The sequence below is a fragment of the Antennarius striatus genome, chromosome 3, assembly GCF_040054535.1.
Source record: "Antennarius striatus isolate MH-2024 chromosome 3, ASM4005453v1, whole genome shotgun sequence".
Taxonomy (NCBI): Eukaryota; Metazoa; Chordata; class Actinopteri; order Lophiiformes; family Antennariidae; genus Antennarius; species Antennarius striatus.
This window is the reverse complement of record NC_090778.1, coordinates 9236237-9253775: the sequence shown is the minus strand read 5'-3', so window position 1 is coordinate 9253775 and position 17539 is coordinate 9236237. Positions and strand designations below refer to the sequence as shown.

The 17539-nt window shown below is 40.1% G+C and overlaps 1 protein-coding gene across 3 annotated transcripts in view; it reads right to left on the bottom strand.

Annotated features, from left to right (window-relative positions):
* The window catches only part of bmp2k (BMP2 inducible kinase), a 43948-nt gene that overhangs the window by 4122 nt on the left and 22287 nt on the right, over window positions 1–17539 (bottom strand). Inside the window, exons 3-15 of one of the 3 annotated variants that reach the window (XM_068309956.1) lie at window positions 17381–17486; window positions 16464–16606; window positions 13657–13778; window positions 12150–12231; window positions 10187–10319; window positions 9639–9742; window positions 9472–9551; window positions 8551–8696; window positions 8281–8441; window positions 8062–8202; window positions 6349–6596; window positions 5542–5708; window positions 5212–5331 (exon numbers count right to left, since the gene is read on the bottom strand). In XM_068309956.1, coding sequence (XP_068166057.1) covers window positions 5212–5331; window positions 5542–5708; window positions 6349–6596; window positions 8062–8202; window positions 8281–8441; window positions 8551–8696; window positions 9472–9551; window positions 9639–9742; window positions 10187–10319; window positions 12150–12231; window positions 13657–13778; window positions 16464–16606; window positions 17381–17486 — 1753 coding nt within the window. Of the gene's footprint in view, window positions 1–5211; window positions 5332–5541; window positions 5712–6348; window positions 6597–8061; window positions 8203–8280; window positions 8442–8550; window positions 8697–9471; window positions 9552–9638; window positions 9743–10186; window positions 10320–12149; window positions 12232–13656; window positions 13779–16463; window positions 16607–17380; window positions 17487–17539 lie in introns of all 3 variants that reach the window. The other 2 variants (XM_068309955.1, XM_068309957.1) reach the window with 2 other exon arrangements.

Here is a 17539-nt window from a genome sequence, read left to right as displayed (position 1 = left end):
TGTTTTCAGCGTGACAGTTTGAGTGTAGGTTGAAAGATTACACAGTTTGATATCTAAAAGATACAAATAGGTGGTGGAAAAAATGCATGCCACTGTTGTCTGGTAGAAGATAAAACCTGTTGGAGAAACCGAGCAGGAGCTCAGACAACTTTTCCACCAAGCAGTAGATAATGCAGAGCTGTGGTTGATTTGATGAAGGGGAACGTTTAGGAAATTAAGTTTTCGAAGAGAGCCCACTGATCAGCAATTCAAGATATTTAATAAAATGAAATTCAATAGAGCATTGCTGTCACCTGAAATAATTTAGTGGGGTTTTTTCTTCTGATACTGCAAATTTTGAATGTTAAATACCAGCGATGACCGACACGAGGGTCACGTAAAAAATGTCAGAAGACAACTTTTCTTTTGGACATTAATACATTAAACACTCTATATCAATTCTATATTCAGCAAAAGCCAGGGTTAGATGGAGGCAACTGATTTGCTGTGGCGACCCCTGAGGGGAAAAGACGAAAAAGAAGATATATCAATTCTAAAATAGGATTTGAGGCACGAAGGATTAGTTCTTTACAAATAAAGAAATGTTGAAAAGTGTATAATGTATATAATCAGTGAGAAATCATTTAATAAAAGGTTCTAGATTTGTTCAGAGGTTGATGGTCTGATGTTGTAGCTTTTTACAATCTACAAGTCTATGGGATCAGGTGGATTAAAACATCAGTCATCAGCCGGCCTGCAGAGGATTCAGGTGTTCACTAAATGTTTGGTAGAGCCACAGATATTTCAGTTTCTACTGACTTCATCATCTTAAAGACAATCTGAGGCTTTGACCTGAATGAGCCATCGGTTACATTATATTTTAGATCCATGTTCACTATATAGCCAGATGGAAGTGCACAATTACCAAGACAATTGGTTAATATAAATAAGGTCATGAAACCTGACACCGGGCCTTTGTCATAAAGGATTTGGAGAACTCTACACCTCACTTATAATGGTTCATCACAACCACAACTTAGAATGCAAGTCATGTCTCAAAGAATAATTTGCTTATGTTTTACAGCTAAGAACCACTGCTTGTTCAATTTCTTTTATTGCATTAACATTTACTGTGACCATCACCTAAGCGTTAAATCCGTTTTGTTGAGTCTGATTGGACGACGCAAGCTAAAACAAAGACAGCCATGTGAACCACAGGAACATCTTGTACGTGGTGAAGTGGTGGAGAATCTTAACTTTCCAAAACTTAATATCTATAAAAAAGGAACCAAAGTGAATATTGATTTTGAATATTTTATTTATCAGTAACATTCTATAAAGAAATACATTCACACAGTATGGTACAGGATCTTTCACATCGTCTGCAGCAAAAACATGATATATGTATATATATATATATAAGACAATTTACTGATCTATTGGTTTGACTATCTGCAGGATCAGTACCAGATGCTGCTGATATAAAGCGTAACTAAAACTTGAGCATTTTTCAACATGTCTAATGAGAATGGCTTCCAACAAAAAGTTCCCATAGTTATAATGAATTTTTCTGTGGCTTCTAGCAGGATGTAAAGCCAACAAAAAAAAAATAATTCTAAGAAAGGGGGGGAAATCAAACCTCAAGACAGAAAAGCAAAAGCACACAATGTAAACAAAATGTTAACAACTTATTCAATAACTAGGTTTAAGATACCCCCAGGATGGGATAATATTTCACATTTCCTTGCACTTTAAAAAGTAAAGTGCAGTTAATGGCTCTGGTCATCCCTTTCATTTCTTTTCTTTAGCTTTGATGGTTAGCTTTTTGAAACTACAGATCCATCCACCAGTACACATGAACAAGATGTTTCTGAGTATGGCTGTCTCACTACATGGAAAACAAAATGAAACAAAGACAATGAAATGAAACAGGTCCAATAAAAGTAAAGGATGATATAAGTGGGTCAAGGCAGAGGAGAACTGCTCTCCAAACTTACCTTCTGTTAAACTCGGTAATTAAATTTATATATTTGTACAAATCTGCATGATTCATGTACATGAATGGATGAGCGCGATGAATGACTTTCTCACTTGCTGCTCTAAAGCGGAGTAACTGCAACACAGCGAGGATTAGCCAACATACAGCCTGTCAGGACTGTATGGTTGAAAAGATAATGGTGAGAATCAAGAATTCCTTTCAACACAACGAGTCACATTTACACCAATGAATGTCTCATCAGCTTGACAACAAAGAACACAAAAAAAGGTTTCCTCACTTTCTACGCCAAGCTGCGTCAGTTCCTATGAAAGTCTCATTAAGGAGATCTATACTTAGTGGAATAAAAGTCCCAACAGGAAGAACAACCTGTTCATCAGCATCCAGTGTTTTATCAGTTAAGACAATGTCTGATTGTTGACTGGTTGCCTGAATGACTAAAGAAAAACACTAATAAATTAGTGCCAGACTACATATCGACATTTTTGTTTCAACTGTCAGCTGGAATAATGTCTAATCAACTTGACAAAGCTGAACGCTTCCATTAAATATCACAGAAAATGCCAAATCCTTGGTGATATCAACGGGAAATAAGCATGTCTGTTTGTACTATTGGTCAAGTAAATAAAAATGCCACGCAAAGGCACTTTGTATCTAGAAATGGAAGCTGAATTAAAGCAACTAGAAAATATATCTGCACACTCATAAAACATTAGCTATTCTTAGAATTGGAAAAGGGGAGAAAATCATCAAGATGTGCTTTAACACCGCCAGCAACTTTAACTACTGTAATGTAGTTCCATGTTAGTTGGTAACTGCACTTCCATCCTCCAAGTGGAAGACTTCTTTTTAAACAAATGAGTCAGAGGAAAAGGGTCCATTTTGGAGACGCAACTGTTTGATACGAGGGTTCAATCTGAGCCCAAAACATGTCTGTCATAAAACCTATAAACATTATACAGCTGCATAATGTCATCACAATTAAACTGTACAATATACTTTTTTGAGTCTTTCCAAATCTGATGAGTATTGAAATACAAAAATGTAAAATTGGAAGAATATAAGAATAGTTTTCATGATGCAAAATATTTGATACTTTTATAATCCAATTTTGCAAAAAAACAACAACGTGTAGAGCTTGGAATTATCAAGTTGTTTCACACACTTTGTGTGTGTGTGTGTGTGTGTGTGTGCGTGCGTGCGTGCGTGTGTGTGTGTGATTTCACCAAAAAAGTTTGACTTTATTATTCTTTCAGAAATTGCAGCAGGTCATTTTCGGTCACCGGTGTGTGGTCTCAGACCGCTGTACAGAGTTATTTCAGACTGCACCACTGTGCACTGTAAATCACACAGATTTTACAGAAACACACGTAATATAAAAATAATAAATCCTGACTGCCTTATGTTCATGAGGAGGTGTTGGTAGAAGTTGCCGGCGGTGTGTTAGCACTGGAACATTTGACACCTGCGACTAAAGAATCACCTGCAATATAAACAGCTGACTGATGGCCACGCTGATGGCATAAACACAGGAAGTGAAACGGCTGATCCAAAATTCAGAATTATTTCATGCCAGCCTGAATTTAAAAAACAAACAAACATAGGTTTACTTCACCCATGGTCTTTAAATTCAATGCAGACTTTCCTTCAATCTGTTTGGTTTCTTTTTGGTTTTTCTTTGATCCAACTTGAAGTCGAGATTCCTAGTCATTTATTGACAAGATAATAAAATATTCCCACACCTACATTCAAATGTTCAGAGGGTTATATTGCATCATTACCTTGTCTTAATCTATTCTAAACTGGAGCCACGAGACTTAATTTGCAAGTTTTAGGATGTGAGATGAAATCACGAACAAAACCCACCCCCCTCTCCTCTAGAAAATCTGAATGTTTTAGCATCAATGCGATTCTTTGTTAAATATAAACTATTGGTAACAAACAGCTCTAAATTGCCTATCAAAACATAACCAATTCACATTTAAGGATCAGGAAAAGAGTACAGAGGCACAGATGCTTATTGCTGCCACCGGTGTAGAAATACTGCACTTTGATATTCACATTGTTAGACCAAGGTAATGTTGTGTCATGGTTAAGCTCCACGGTTAGTTAGCTCCCTATCCAGTTGTCTTAGCGTGGAAGTTAACATCTGCCTCCACAGTAATGTGCACAGTCCACACAAGAACTTTTGAGGCTTCACCATAACAATTTTTTTTTTTCGAATGATGATTCGCAAGGAACTTTTCCTTGTAGTGTTGATGGGTCCATCGTGTTTAAATGTAAAAAAAAAAGATTAGCTCTGGAAGTCAACTTGCCCTCGTGCTACTCCTCATTTTAATCCAGTAGCACAATGTTTTCTAGGGGGGCACTTTAATTCTGTCAGTGACATTCTGTTGCCAAATATGACAGCTCCATAAAAAAGCCAACAGCATTCATTATGAATTATGATTCGTGGACTTTGTTGAGACTCACAGCTCTTACCTGGCTGGCCTTTATGTGTGTAAATGTTTGAAACATAAGAGACGACGACTTTCAGTGGTCCATGATCGTAAATATTTTACATCACTCAGCCCTAATTATTAGCAGCCAAATGTCACGTCTACGCTGACAGGTTGACTTGTCATGTTCATATTGCTTTTAGTGCTGGAACAGCAACAGGTTTATCCTGCCGTGCTCCGGGATGGACACAGTGAAGTGGAGCTTTTTGCACTTGATATGCACAAAAATAAAAGCTGTCATTGTATGTAAAGTACCTCAAGATGAGTGTATACGAGTTCACAAGGTGAGAGAGTGTGAGGGACAGAATGATCCCAATGGGTTAGCACGATGTTCGAGCTGTTTTTGATCTAGACAGGGAATGTAACCCCCCACCCTTGTTTGATGCAGGAGAACACGGGCTTGTTCATGTCGCCGATGCACTGCTTCTCCTGCATACGCTTTTCCTTCTACTAAAGTCACAGGGCAACAAGAGCGGCTAACCTTTTCATTATATTTCATGATGACAAATTGACATAAACCGCTGACTGATGTCTGGACACAAAACCACCAATCTGACTGATCACTGGTTAATAATGCACCACTGAGGGATGTGTGTGGCAAAGGAGCTCCTGCTGGAGGTTAAGTGGGAACGGAAGAGTTGGACAGGGAGGAAAGAGGAGGGATCAGAAGAGGGCAAAGAGGGGGCAGGCGGCTCCACAGTGTTGGGTCCTCAGGCTAGTGACTCCTTTAAGACTTGCCTGCGCTGGCCACAAATGGGACTGAACCAAACAGGTCCTCTGGTGGGAGGGGCTTGGCAGTGGAGGCGGCAGGCAGCGATCTGTCCGTCTCCACGCTAGCTGTTCTCTCCACCGGCTTTTCTGCATGTCCAAGATCACAGAGAGAAAGACGCTTAGATCATGTTTCTGTCCACACAATGATAAATGATTTCCCCTTGGGATTATTAAAGTATTCTTCATCTTCATTTCACAATACCATTACTACATTTCTGAAAACTGATGGCTTTTAAAAGATGCATGTAAAACTGTCAACAACAATGTACGGAACAAAATCAGTGAAGGGTCACTTGCTTGCTCTGAGCATGTCAAACTCCCGGTCGATCAGCTCCTCCTCCGTCAGACTAGAGAAGTTGTCCTCTCCAAAGGGATTCCAGCCTGACATATCGGGGGGGTTGGTGACTACACCGCTGGTACTCTGGGTGGATGGGGTGATCCCATCTGCAGCGAGCAGAGGGTTTCTGCTGTGGACACAAAGCCATAGTGATAACCTTAAATTCACCTTTGTAACACATTTTGTAATTTCTTTAGACAGACATAAAAAACACGATATGAACCTAAACTCACAAACCTCCTCTGTAGAAGACAACTACAAAACACAAAAGCAGCCAAACTTTGATTCTTCTTCTTTTCACTTAGGTTTTATGGGGTGATATATCTGATACAGCTCATGCAGTACAGTGTACAACAAACAAGTGTTTTATGTTTTATGATAAAGGTTGAATGGAGAGACGCCGTTTCGCACTTGGGGCCGAATAGTGAAGGTCGGTGCCTTGCACAAGGGCACATTGGCGGTGCTCAGGAGGTGAACTGGCACCTTACCACTGCCAGTTCACACTCTGAACTTTTGGGTGCACAAGGCCAAGACCCAGTGAACTGAGCTAATGTCGCCCAAATAAGATTCCATATGCAGAAAATATAGCACTGTGACAGAATGCAGAATTCAACCTTTCAACATGACTTAAAAATTATCTCTATGTTGAATAAGTGTGAGATAAAGACAAAAGTATCATATACAAAAATACCAATCTGAGGTTTAATGTAACAAACATTTTCTATAAGAATGTGAAACCGCTCTCTGGTCAGTTCAGGGGTCACTACCTGGGGTTAGTGTATGAAGGATCCACGGGCGATGCCCCCCCCATCGACATGGGGCCAGCTCCAGCAGTGGGCGTGGTCACATTATAGGAGCTGAGAGGAATCTGGAATTCAAGGGGGGAGGACATGTAGGGGAGAGGCTGCTGAGCAGCGTGATGATGCTGCTGTTGCTGTTGTTGTTGTTGTTGTTGTTGCTGCTGTTGTTGTTGGTGTTGCTGCTGCTGAACAAAAGCCTGTTGGTACTGGTGCAGCTGTTAGGGAAGGAAGACAGGGAGAAGAAGGGGAAGGGAATGAGGGGTGGGCCTTTGATTTCATGACGCACAATGACGGCAACAAGGTGATGAAATGTTGTTAGAAACCGGTTCTGGATTTGGAAAGCTGGGGAACAAGTGGAGGGGAGGGATGACGGAATCAAAGTCAAACAGCATGTAGGAAACCAAACCGAACTAATTGAATCTAATTATTATGTCTACGGATTGCCCCAAATACTAGTTGGAAATCTTTTTAGACTACTATCACAAGTTCTTATGAATAACCTGTTACACATGGAGCGAGGCAGAGTATGATTAGCACCCATTTTACCATTCAGCTCGAGAATTGTTTTATTTCATCTGAATCTGAATCAAGAAGGCTCCTTCTTACTAAAAACATCTTATATTCTAAGATCTAAAGCTACACAAAACCCATCTTATCTTAGATCCACCAAAAGTCGCAAGTCTTACCGTCCACAGTACAAGTGAAATGCCCCCTATTTGATTACAAAAATTGTAATTATTTTAATTATCTTAAATTGGATTGAGTCCAAGCATTTTGAAGACAGGAAATATTTCAACATATTCCCAGGTTTTATTGACTGCTAATCTGAATTTAGTCATCAGTTTATCCTCTGCTTCCTTGTAAGGAGTTTTCTCAACAAACCATACTTGTCAAACACTCTACAGTGCCTTTAAAGCTCTGCATAAAACAGGAGGTGCTCTGATAACATTCAAACATATTTCAAGAGTCTTCTTGAAGAAGCTTTCTCACCAGGAGAGTCAGTCTAAGATCACAGAGTAAATGCTGTTAACATGCATCGTGGGAATACGAAGAGTAATTCTGAGAGGTGCTCTCTTCTCTTGCCTGTGAACTCCTTCATATGTCAGAATGCAACACAGAGGAAGCTGCTTGATTTCACCCTCTGTTCTATCCCCCCGTGGCTTCGCTCAGACCAGATTGCCTATGAAATAAAACAGATGGTGCCTGTTCGGTGGGAAACAGTCTAAAAATTGCGCCGCACTAACAGTACACATTTGGAGGACCCGTGTTTGTGTGTTTGATTCAGTAGTTGTGTAAATACTAGTTTACTGAATATTTGGACAGAGTAAGTAGGAAGTTTGAGCGTCTGCTTCCAATGCTGCTTGGCACAGATAAGAAGCGAACCGACTGAAGACGACAGGCTGCCAGTGTTTGGAACAGAGAGAGCAATTTTAGGGCATTCTGACATTAAATAAAATCTTCAGTTCTGTCTCTTTTTCACGCTGTGTGTCCATGTGTTTCACTGTCATTTGCTCAAACCATTTATTACAGTTTTGAATAAAATCTTCTGCTCTGAAATTCAGTCATGATTTTTACTTAGTAGCATCCTTAAGTCCTTGAAATGGCTAGAATGTGAAAACAATGTACATTCAGTTCTTTTCTGGTGTGCATCTCCAGGTCAGGACTTCTGATGGAACTCACCATGGCTGCGTACTGAGCCTGAGCGACCTGCTGCTGGTACATCGGCTGCATCATCATCTGCTGCTGCTGCTGCTGCTGCTGCTGCTGCAAGATGGCTTGCTGCTGCTGAAGCTGGAGGGACTGCTGCACAGCCTGTTGGTACTAAACAGAGTTGAAAAGAGTTCAGAAGTCCAAACTGACTTGTGTGGTGCTTCTAGAGGTATAGTTAAAGACATGTACCTGGAGGTATTGGAGTTGCTGGGCATTTAAGTGTTGTTGGTGGTGATGCTGTTGTAGCTGCTGTAGACGCAGGTCACCAGGCTGCAGCTGCTGCAGGACTCTGTGCTGCTGACTGCTGGCCTGGGGCTGCATGGACGGCTGTCCCGAGCCAGGGGTGGGAGCTGGGAACACAGGTAGGTCAAATTTTATTTTTAAAGTTATTATTTAGGACAAAACAATGAGAGCATCTAAATGCTATAAAAAAACTGCGCTCAGAAATGCTCGATTAACCTTTCTGGCCGTTGCTGACGGGTGCTGAAGGCACGGTCATCTTGACAGGAGTGACAGTCGCGAGGGGAAGGACATTACTGTTGGCCGCTTTCGGTCTCTGTCTTGGAGCTATGGAAGTTTCAGTCGGTCCGACAGAGTCTGTTATCCTAGACAGAAGGATTCGAAAGTTGTGGTTTGATTTTTCTTGAACCAATGAAGTACATCTGTCAGCGTGTAGATGTGAATTCACAGCAAGGTTTGCATCTGAATGTCTAGTGTATTGTTGTTGTTGTTCATTCACTCATTAGCTGCCAACACTTTGTCGCAACTAATCTCCTTTGGCGGACTTCCTCTGACCCCCTGGACAAGTATCAGTGTTTTCTTTCTGTTCTCGACCAATCGCAAGAGGTTTCATTCAGACACCGTATTGACCCGGGGGTGCACGCCCACATACGCAAAACTTTGTTGCATCATTAGACACCACAACTTGAGTCTTCCTCTGGTTTGCCATCCTCTGTTCAGTAACTGGATCAGTTGTCATTACAATAAATTCCACAGGTAGAAGCCCGATTTAACAGACAAGCTCCTCCTGACCGTACCCCGCCCTTCCTGTTGAAGAACACCATTGACATCTACAGATGTCATTGGCAGCCAGTGAGTTAATGTGTCAACTCGGCAAAAAAAAGAAAAGAAAAGTTTTTAAATTTGTTTGGTAGATAACGATGCACCCCAGGTTGGGAGGAATAAAACAAAAGTGAAAGTTTACTCATGTTTTTTTCTAAAATTTCACTGCATGAAACACAATATAGTCAGGTAAGATGTCTAGAGCAGTCATTATTTTACAGTAGATATTAAGAGGACACACACAACAGAGGACTGAAACCAGTTACTTTCTATCTTAAGGAAACTAAAATGAGAAACCTCTGCTGCAGTCAACAGTACCTGGCTTTCGTCATACTTTTCTTAGCAGCAACCTCACTAGCTGTTAGCGGCTCCGGGAGCGATGTAGGGATGGGAGAGTTCTGGAAAATAGGAGAGGAGTGTTGTGTTCAAAAGCAGACAACTGCAACAACTAAAGGTGTGTTAACTGATTTATTCTGGTGACTTACAAAGAGATTTGGCACTGAACATTCTTTTCCAGCTAATTTGAAGGCAAAGTACGAGACCTGGTAAATGTCTGGTCTCTTCTCCTGGTCTGGTTCGAGCATATACCCTGGAAAAGACAGGGGGTCAATCTGTTCAAGTTAATGTGCAAAAAAGAGTTATTTACTCTACTCATTTAATGTGATTAATGTGTCTTCCCTCTGTGGCCACATGGTGGAGCTATAGGACAAATTAATAAAAAAGGAGCAGTCCCTATGATCATGCAGACAAGGTCACTTGGACAAGGCCCTCCTGATTGACTGTCCATGAGAGGTTTTACCAGGGTGAGGTTGTGTAAATGCATGATAGGCAAACCAAGAAAAGATCGATCTGTGGTTGAACATTACCCAAAGAGTATGAGATTATGTGAGAAAATTACAAAATGTCTTCTGTAAGGTCTCACTGTGCTATTCAGTATAATTAAGATAGGAGAGGGACTAAGTGATTCTTTAAAAGCTTCTGCATTCTAAGAAGACATTCTACAGATTTAATCCATGTCAGAATCAAAACTTACGGATTAAACAGTGCAACTTGAAGGAGAATTTGGAGTTATCTGGAACAATAAAGGTTCCGTCACATATGGCAACTTGACTCTCCCCAAATGGAAGTGTGAAGAAACACAGCTTGTACAACAAGCATCCAAGTGCCTGCGGAGAAAGTAGAAGCAGCATTGGAAACAACATCAACCAGGTCATTCAGACATTTCAATACCCACTCCCATGAGATACCATTGAGATTTGGTTCAAAACTGTACCCCAACCAATTATTTATTTATTATAAGTGACGACCAAACATCACACTTTCATTTTGCCGAGACACAAAGGAGTTACAAGGATAACATATATCTGGAAAAGCACCTGATACCAACTTCGACAGCTTCACAGTGTTTGACGCGACAGACCAATTCTGTATGGAAAGCACCTTGTTTCCACATTTGGTTGTAGCAGTAATGAATTTGATTATCTCGATAAGCTGCAAATAACGAAGTATAAATTTCCCTCATTGGTGACAACATAGGTACTTCCCTCATTGACACCTTCAGGCCAATACGTCCAGCTGTCTTCTCTTGGGACAATCATCCCTGGTGTAACTTTCCCAATGACAAAAGTAGTTCTTAATCCATTGTTTTCAGGGGTGGGAGGGGTGTGTGCAGGCCTGATGCATTTTATTTTTGAGTAAAACCAGCCCTAGGGTTCCTCAAACACATCCACAGGCATCAGTGGCCTGCTCAGACATCACATATTAAGTTGGTGCTAAATTGGGCTTGAGAATCTTTCTGTTGACAATGGAGCTGGAGATGAAAGAGACTTGGGAATCAGCGACGCTGTTGGACTAAAGTTTTCTTTTGAGAGGTCTATCTGAACACATGTTCTTTAGTCCTTCTCTAATCAAATATTTGACACATGGCATTTATGTCCACAAGTCACTACATGAAACTGCAGAGTTAAATGTATAAACAAAGAACAGGAAGCAAAACACAGGGGGTATTCAACAGGAAAAAAAAAATTTGTTGACAGTCTAACAGAAACTGTCTTCCATCTTAATCATCTGTTACTGTGAACACGTACATACTGAAAGTTCAACTCACGGTAACAGAAAGAAATATGACTGGTTTCAGCACTTGGCAGGTAGAAATTATCTGAAGCAACAGTTTATCAGCAGACTTGACTCGAATGTCTGATTATATTACTTTCATTTAATGTCTGGTTTAAAAATGTTATTAAATCATCTTTGTTTACAAACTAATCCTGTGGCCTGCGGGGTTTGGTAGACATCAGCACTCTACATTATGTGCTTTTGGGTAGGTGGTTTCAATTGGATTTTAATTCACACTAGTTTGCAAAAACACCACTTCTGTAAGACTTTTCTGCATTCAGACTAACAAACAGATCATGTCCATGTGACACTTTCTGCATATAAACGTGTGCCCTTCACATCTTTATATCCTGGCTGTTAGAACTCCCTGGATTTTAAGTGCATTGATTTACAACACTTTTAAACATGGACAGCGTCCAAGCTCTTGGTCCCATCTCTTCTGCACACCTTTTAAACACCCAAGGTCTATTTCACGCAAACTTATGAAGGTTTTCAACCGGGCCCAATTATCTGAAATGGAAGAAGAGAGGAAAACAGGCAGCAGGGAGGACCAGGCGGAGGCCTGGTTCTGTTGAGAATGATGTTGCTTAATGTTTTATAAGGGAAAAACACTGTTGGAGAGCTGGTAGAGGCAAACAACCCAGGGCGAGCTGGGAGAAAAACAGTGAGGGAGATGGAGAGAGAGAACGGGGGAGGAAGCTGTCAGGGCAGAGCAACGCCCAAGACGCTGGCAGGACAAACCAGCTCTGCAAGGTGCATAAAAAACACACACACACACACACACACACACACACACCCACACACACACACACAAACACACACACACACACACACACACACACACACACATCACACATCACACATTCAGAAAGGGAACTTACCCATATATCAGCCTTAGTGGTGATGGCTTTCCCTGCGTATAAGTTAATCATCTCTGGTGCACGATATGAAAGGGTTGTGTACCTGGAAAAATGAGAAGAGGTAGTCAATGGCAGGTCAGTCAAAATAAATAAGGACCAGAGCTTTAAGAGGAATTTATTCACTTAATCAAGTACTCAAAACATAAAATCCTTTACCTCACAGCTTTATAATGTCAAACCTGTTCACTAACAGTGTAAAGATTCATTCAGTTATGTCCAGCATCTAGAGTTCAGTCTTCACTCCTTACATCGGAGGAAATGTCTGATCCTTAACAGATAATTGATGAACTATGTTTACATCTAATTTATCACAATAAGTCCGTCATGTGTTGCTAAACTAATTTACAGAATTGTTTAACAATTATTTTGCTCAAAACAAATGTTGGTGAAGCAGAAAAGTAGTGCTGCAGCCTAATGTATTTTGTTTGTGACACAGTACTAACAATGATTACAATCAAACAGACTGTTGGTGTTTGGAGTAAAACCCCAAGGAGTTTTGAAAAGACAAAGATTATCCGAGTCACCACAGTCCAGAGGACTTAAGTTATCTGTGTGGCCGGTGTCACGATAAAAGAGTTACCACATGGTAATATGTGTTCCTGATAAGCACCACAAATTGCATTTTATTGTAGCTATAATTGTGATTAGCAGTTAGCAGGATAGATGAGAATGGACTAAAGATTTAATCACTCAAATACAAAAAATGACACAGCACAACTCACAACAAAGGGCAGAGAAAAAATAAATAATAAATAATATAAAAAGGAAAAATATAAACCAAAGGCAATCAATAGATATTTAGCCAGCAGGGCAGACGGGTTCCTCAATAAGGGAATTTGTTACTGGAGATCAAACATATAAATTATTTTCATTTTTAAGTTTATCCTATTTATTCCCAAACTAAGAGAAACATCTGTGATGCCTGGAGTTTGTCTTCAGTCTTTGATTGACACCCAATAAATATTTTGATGATCGTGTTTCCGGAATAGCTGAAAAGTAGGCTTGTACCACATTAATGGCTTCACCTGCCATTATTTGGTCTGGATCACTGACAGTTCAGTAATACAACTGCGCTCGTCTCAACAGAGATGAAAAACCAGTTGGATGGTTCACTTTCATCATCAGCTATGGGGTTTTATTGTTTAAAACTGGTCCGATCAGGTCAAGTGACTCATCATACTTCCTTGAATTTAGGTTACATTTTACTTGCCCCTGGGTCAATTGGAAATGCCTTGTGCATGTTTTGGGTTTACTTGCAGAGGTATGTGAGTGAGCTAAGGAAACCAGGAGATGTAAAAACCTTCCTAGCATTAAAATGCCCGAGCTTTGTTTCAGAATATACTGTGTTTTAATAATCTTAAGGCATCACTTTGACCAGTCAGTGGAATCCACTGGGAAAAACTCTGACAGATCCCAAGAAAACGTCATGTCCCATCTTAAGTCCTTCAAAAATGACAAAGGAACTCACTTCTTAATCTCGTCCTCCACAGCAGTCACTCCATCTTTGTGTGGCATCAAAATCTTGTGAGTAGCACTGCCGAAGTCACATAGGACATAGTTCCCCTGGTCATTTAGGAGGATGTTTTCAACCTGGCAAAGGGACAGTCAAGGTTTAAACTACAACAAAAGCATTGCATACTTGGATCTCAAAGTAATGTCGTATTGTCTGAATTATTTGATCAGTGTTCCTGATCTTTAAGAACGGAGTTACAACACCCCCCCCCCCCAACTTTAGGATCAGGATTTGCTGGCCATAAAGAAACAAGACAACAACACGAGACAACTGGACATACAAATGTCAATACTTTAATTTTGAAATGCTTTTTATATCTGCATGTGCTGATGAGCCAATATGCAAATTACTGACTTAATGTTTTCTCACTTTAGGTGGAAACAATAATGTCCCTAGTCAGAACGAACAACCATCTGAATCTAAGTTGTAAAATATTCACATATCTGACAAAGAAAATGTGCAATATTATGCATGTATAGTAGGGCGACACTGGCTCAGTGGTAGAGCAGACACCTTATAACCAGACATCGGCGGTTTGATTCCCACTCCCACCAGCTATCTTCGCAGTGTGAGCTGACTGTAGGAGGTGTCAGCTCACCTCCCAGTCACTGCCGAGGCACACTTGAGCAAGGCGCCATTCCCCCTAAAAGCTGCGCATTTGGGGCGCACCCCAAAATCGTGACCCGTCACTCTGCCTCCACCTGTAACTGCTGTCACTAATTGCAGGCCTACAGGCCCCGAGTGGTGTTGTGTTTGTCTCAGGGGCCTGTACACAACATTGTGTGCTGTGATCAACACATACTGTATATATGTAAGCATGTGCATGATGAATGTAAAGGTAATTTCCCCACTGGGGATCAATAAAGTGGATTTAATCTTAATTTAGTGTATAACTACGTAATTGTAGTTCTTCAAGTGTCGCTGCTATTTGACTTTTGCTTTTATGTGAGGCACTGCTAACTAAATACTTATTTTCCAATGAGTAACATGCAGTAAGATGCACCATACCACGGATGGAACTAATTGTCACACAAACCGACCAACGACCTGAAACTCATGTCTAATGAAGTCATAATGGGCATGGATGACAATTAGTAGATACAAAACTCACAAATGCCACGCACAAAACTGATTTAGCGCACAGTGATGGAGCGGTGACACAAGCCCTAATTTGCAGTAATTCTGCCACAAGGGCTTCGTAATCTGTTTCCTGCTAGACAGAAGGCAAAATTTCAATAACAGTATGAAAACAGATGTTTCCTATTTAGACGCAATCAGATGGGGTTTTTTGTGACTCAGGTCTTGGTTTTTAAATAATATTTAATATTAGGACCTCTGCAAGAAAGATTAAAGGCCTGAGGAATAATACAAACAAAAACAGCAAAGAAGGGTGTGAGTAATAATGGAGTATCACAGAGAAACAAAACAGAGACAGAGAGAAAGATGAAACTGTCTGACACTGCAAAAGGGACATAACGTGCACTCTGAAACAATGAGAGCCATTTGTCAGAGTCGTGAGACAAAAGAGGATGAAGAGAAAAATATTTTTAACTGTCAAAGTAAAACTGGGCTAACACAGTGTCTAAATGCTGCTGACAGCTCAGGGTTAAGGGGCTTTTTTGCACTCTCACTTCCCCTGGCAATGCGTGACTGGGCCTCCGTTGATCTTTTGTGTCCCTGTGATATTATGTAAGTTGTGTAGGCAGAGCAGATAGATACAGATAGTGAACAGAGAACAGGCCTGTGAAGCTCAAGGGACTGCACTGTTTCAAGGCTGGTCTAACTGGACAGAGTACAGGAGCCTACTGATGGGGCGCCGAGTAGAAATCAACCAGGGTGGGAAATTACCATCAGTGTCCCAGGAAAAGGAGGGTGAAACCTGTTTGTGGAAGCTTTAATTTGAAAATCCTTTAAACAATATAGATTAACTACTGAGATCATTTCCATTTACTATGGCCTATATAAAAAGTAAGTTTAGTGGTCTGGTAAGAGTAGTATGGAGGAGAAAGAGGAAAATGAGTAGGATGAGAAACTAACACAGCACAACAGATATGAAGGAGAGGAAATAGAAAAACAAGTTGGCAAAGGAAGTGGGGGAGATTAAGAGGAAGCGAAGGAGATGCAATGAAATAGTGAAGTGAAAGTTATTTCTTCTGCTTAACTAGCAGATTTATTTCAGTTTGTAAAGATCATCTGATGTAATGACAATAAATACTGTTGAATCTACAAGTTCCTTCTTTTGATTTGGCTCTTTGGAATTGTAGATAGATAGATAGATAGATACTTTATTAATCCCGGATTGTAATCTCCATTTCCACCAGGGCTCCATGTCTCATAATCTGTCAAACAAGACTTTTTTAAGAGCTTATCTGAAGTTGTTTCAGCATTAAATTTTTCTGCTCACAGTAGCCACCTAGTTATTTTTTTTACAAATTCTGTTCACGTTTATGGAAATATTTTTTGTCCTTTTTCAAGACCTTTTCGGCTGACTGGTAGTTAAATAGTATTTATAAAGTATGAACATATAGTAAATGTAGATAGTTTAGAACCACACAGGAATTCTACAGAAATCATAATTTCTGATGCTTGTATTCAAACCATTAGAAATGCTTTGAATACAAGCAATACATTGCTTGTATTTTTGCTTGTATTCAGATATACAAGCAATGACTTCCTAACAGCAATTGATGGTTCAGATAATTTATCATTTATGTGTACCACATATCAGAATAGTATCTGGTGAAATATGAAGTCTTCTTTACCTTGAGGTCCCTGTGGATAATGGGCGTCTTGCATTGGTGCAGGCGGGCTACGGCATCACAGGTGTCACAGAAAATATGGAGCACCTCTGCCTCACTAAAGCCCACATTCAACCGCTGGTTCATCTGCTTCACCACCTGACCCGCTGCAGGATGAAGTACAGATTCATGGCTCACATGTCACGAAGTCAGCCTGGAAAACTACACTTTCAAACTTTTCTGAAAAGTTTTTGTTCATCTTTAATAAGTGTGTGTTCACATTCACATACTCAATCCAAACTTCACATTAAAAAGGAACCCACATATATTAGCTTACAGTCACAACAACATTTGCAAGATCAGTGTTTCAATCCATTCCTATGTAAAATAAATACACCAACAATGTAAAGTCTTTTTGATTATTCTCAGTTGTTGGATGTAAAACGATCCATTGAGGACAAAAGCTTAGCTGAAAAAGCTAGGGACCATGATCACTGGAGGGGCCACACTCAGGAGACAGGCAGCAGTGAGCATTTTGACTAAATATTTTATGAGACACTTCTGGACTTATGTGCACAAGTCAGTTCAAATATATGGACCCCAAAAAAAACTAAATGCAGACCCACTAAAAACCTTTTTTAAAAGCTACATTGGGTAATATGCTGACAATCTAATGCAAATTGCATATGGCATAATGTTGATTTTTAATGGCAAGCATTGTTTTATTTCCAAAATGGGCAAACAACACTCTTAATAATCCTCACAGCATACAAGACCGACCACAGACACATGAGAACCAAATGTGCAAGACCAAACGTAAATAACTTTATAAAAAACTGCTCTTTAAACTGCTTCATCTTCAAATCAGCTGTATTATAATACAGAATAAAAAATGGGTGGTCATATAAATGTACATTTATATACATATAGAAAGGTTTTACCTTTACAGTATTCCATTAGGATCAGGACCTCCCAGACGCTGTCTGACACCGCATTGATTGTGGAGTCCAGGTAGCAGACGATGTTCTTATGACCTGAAAGCTCCTTCTACAGAACAGTAAAAACAGCACAGGAAACAAAGAAGTATTTCATTAGTAGTG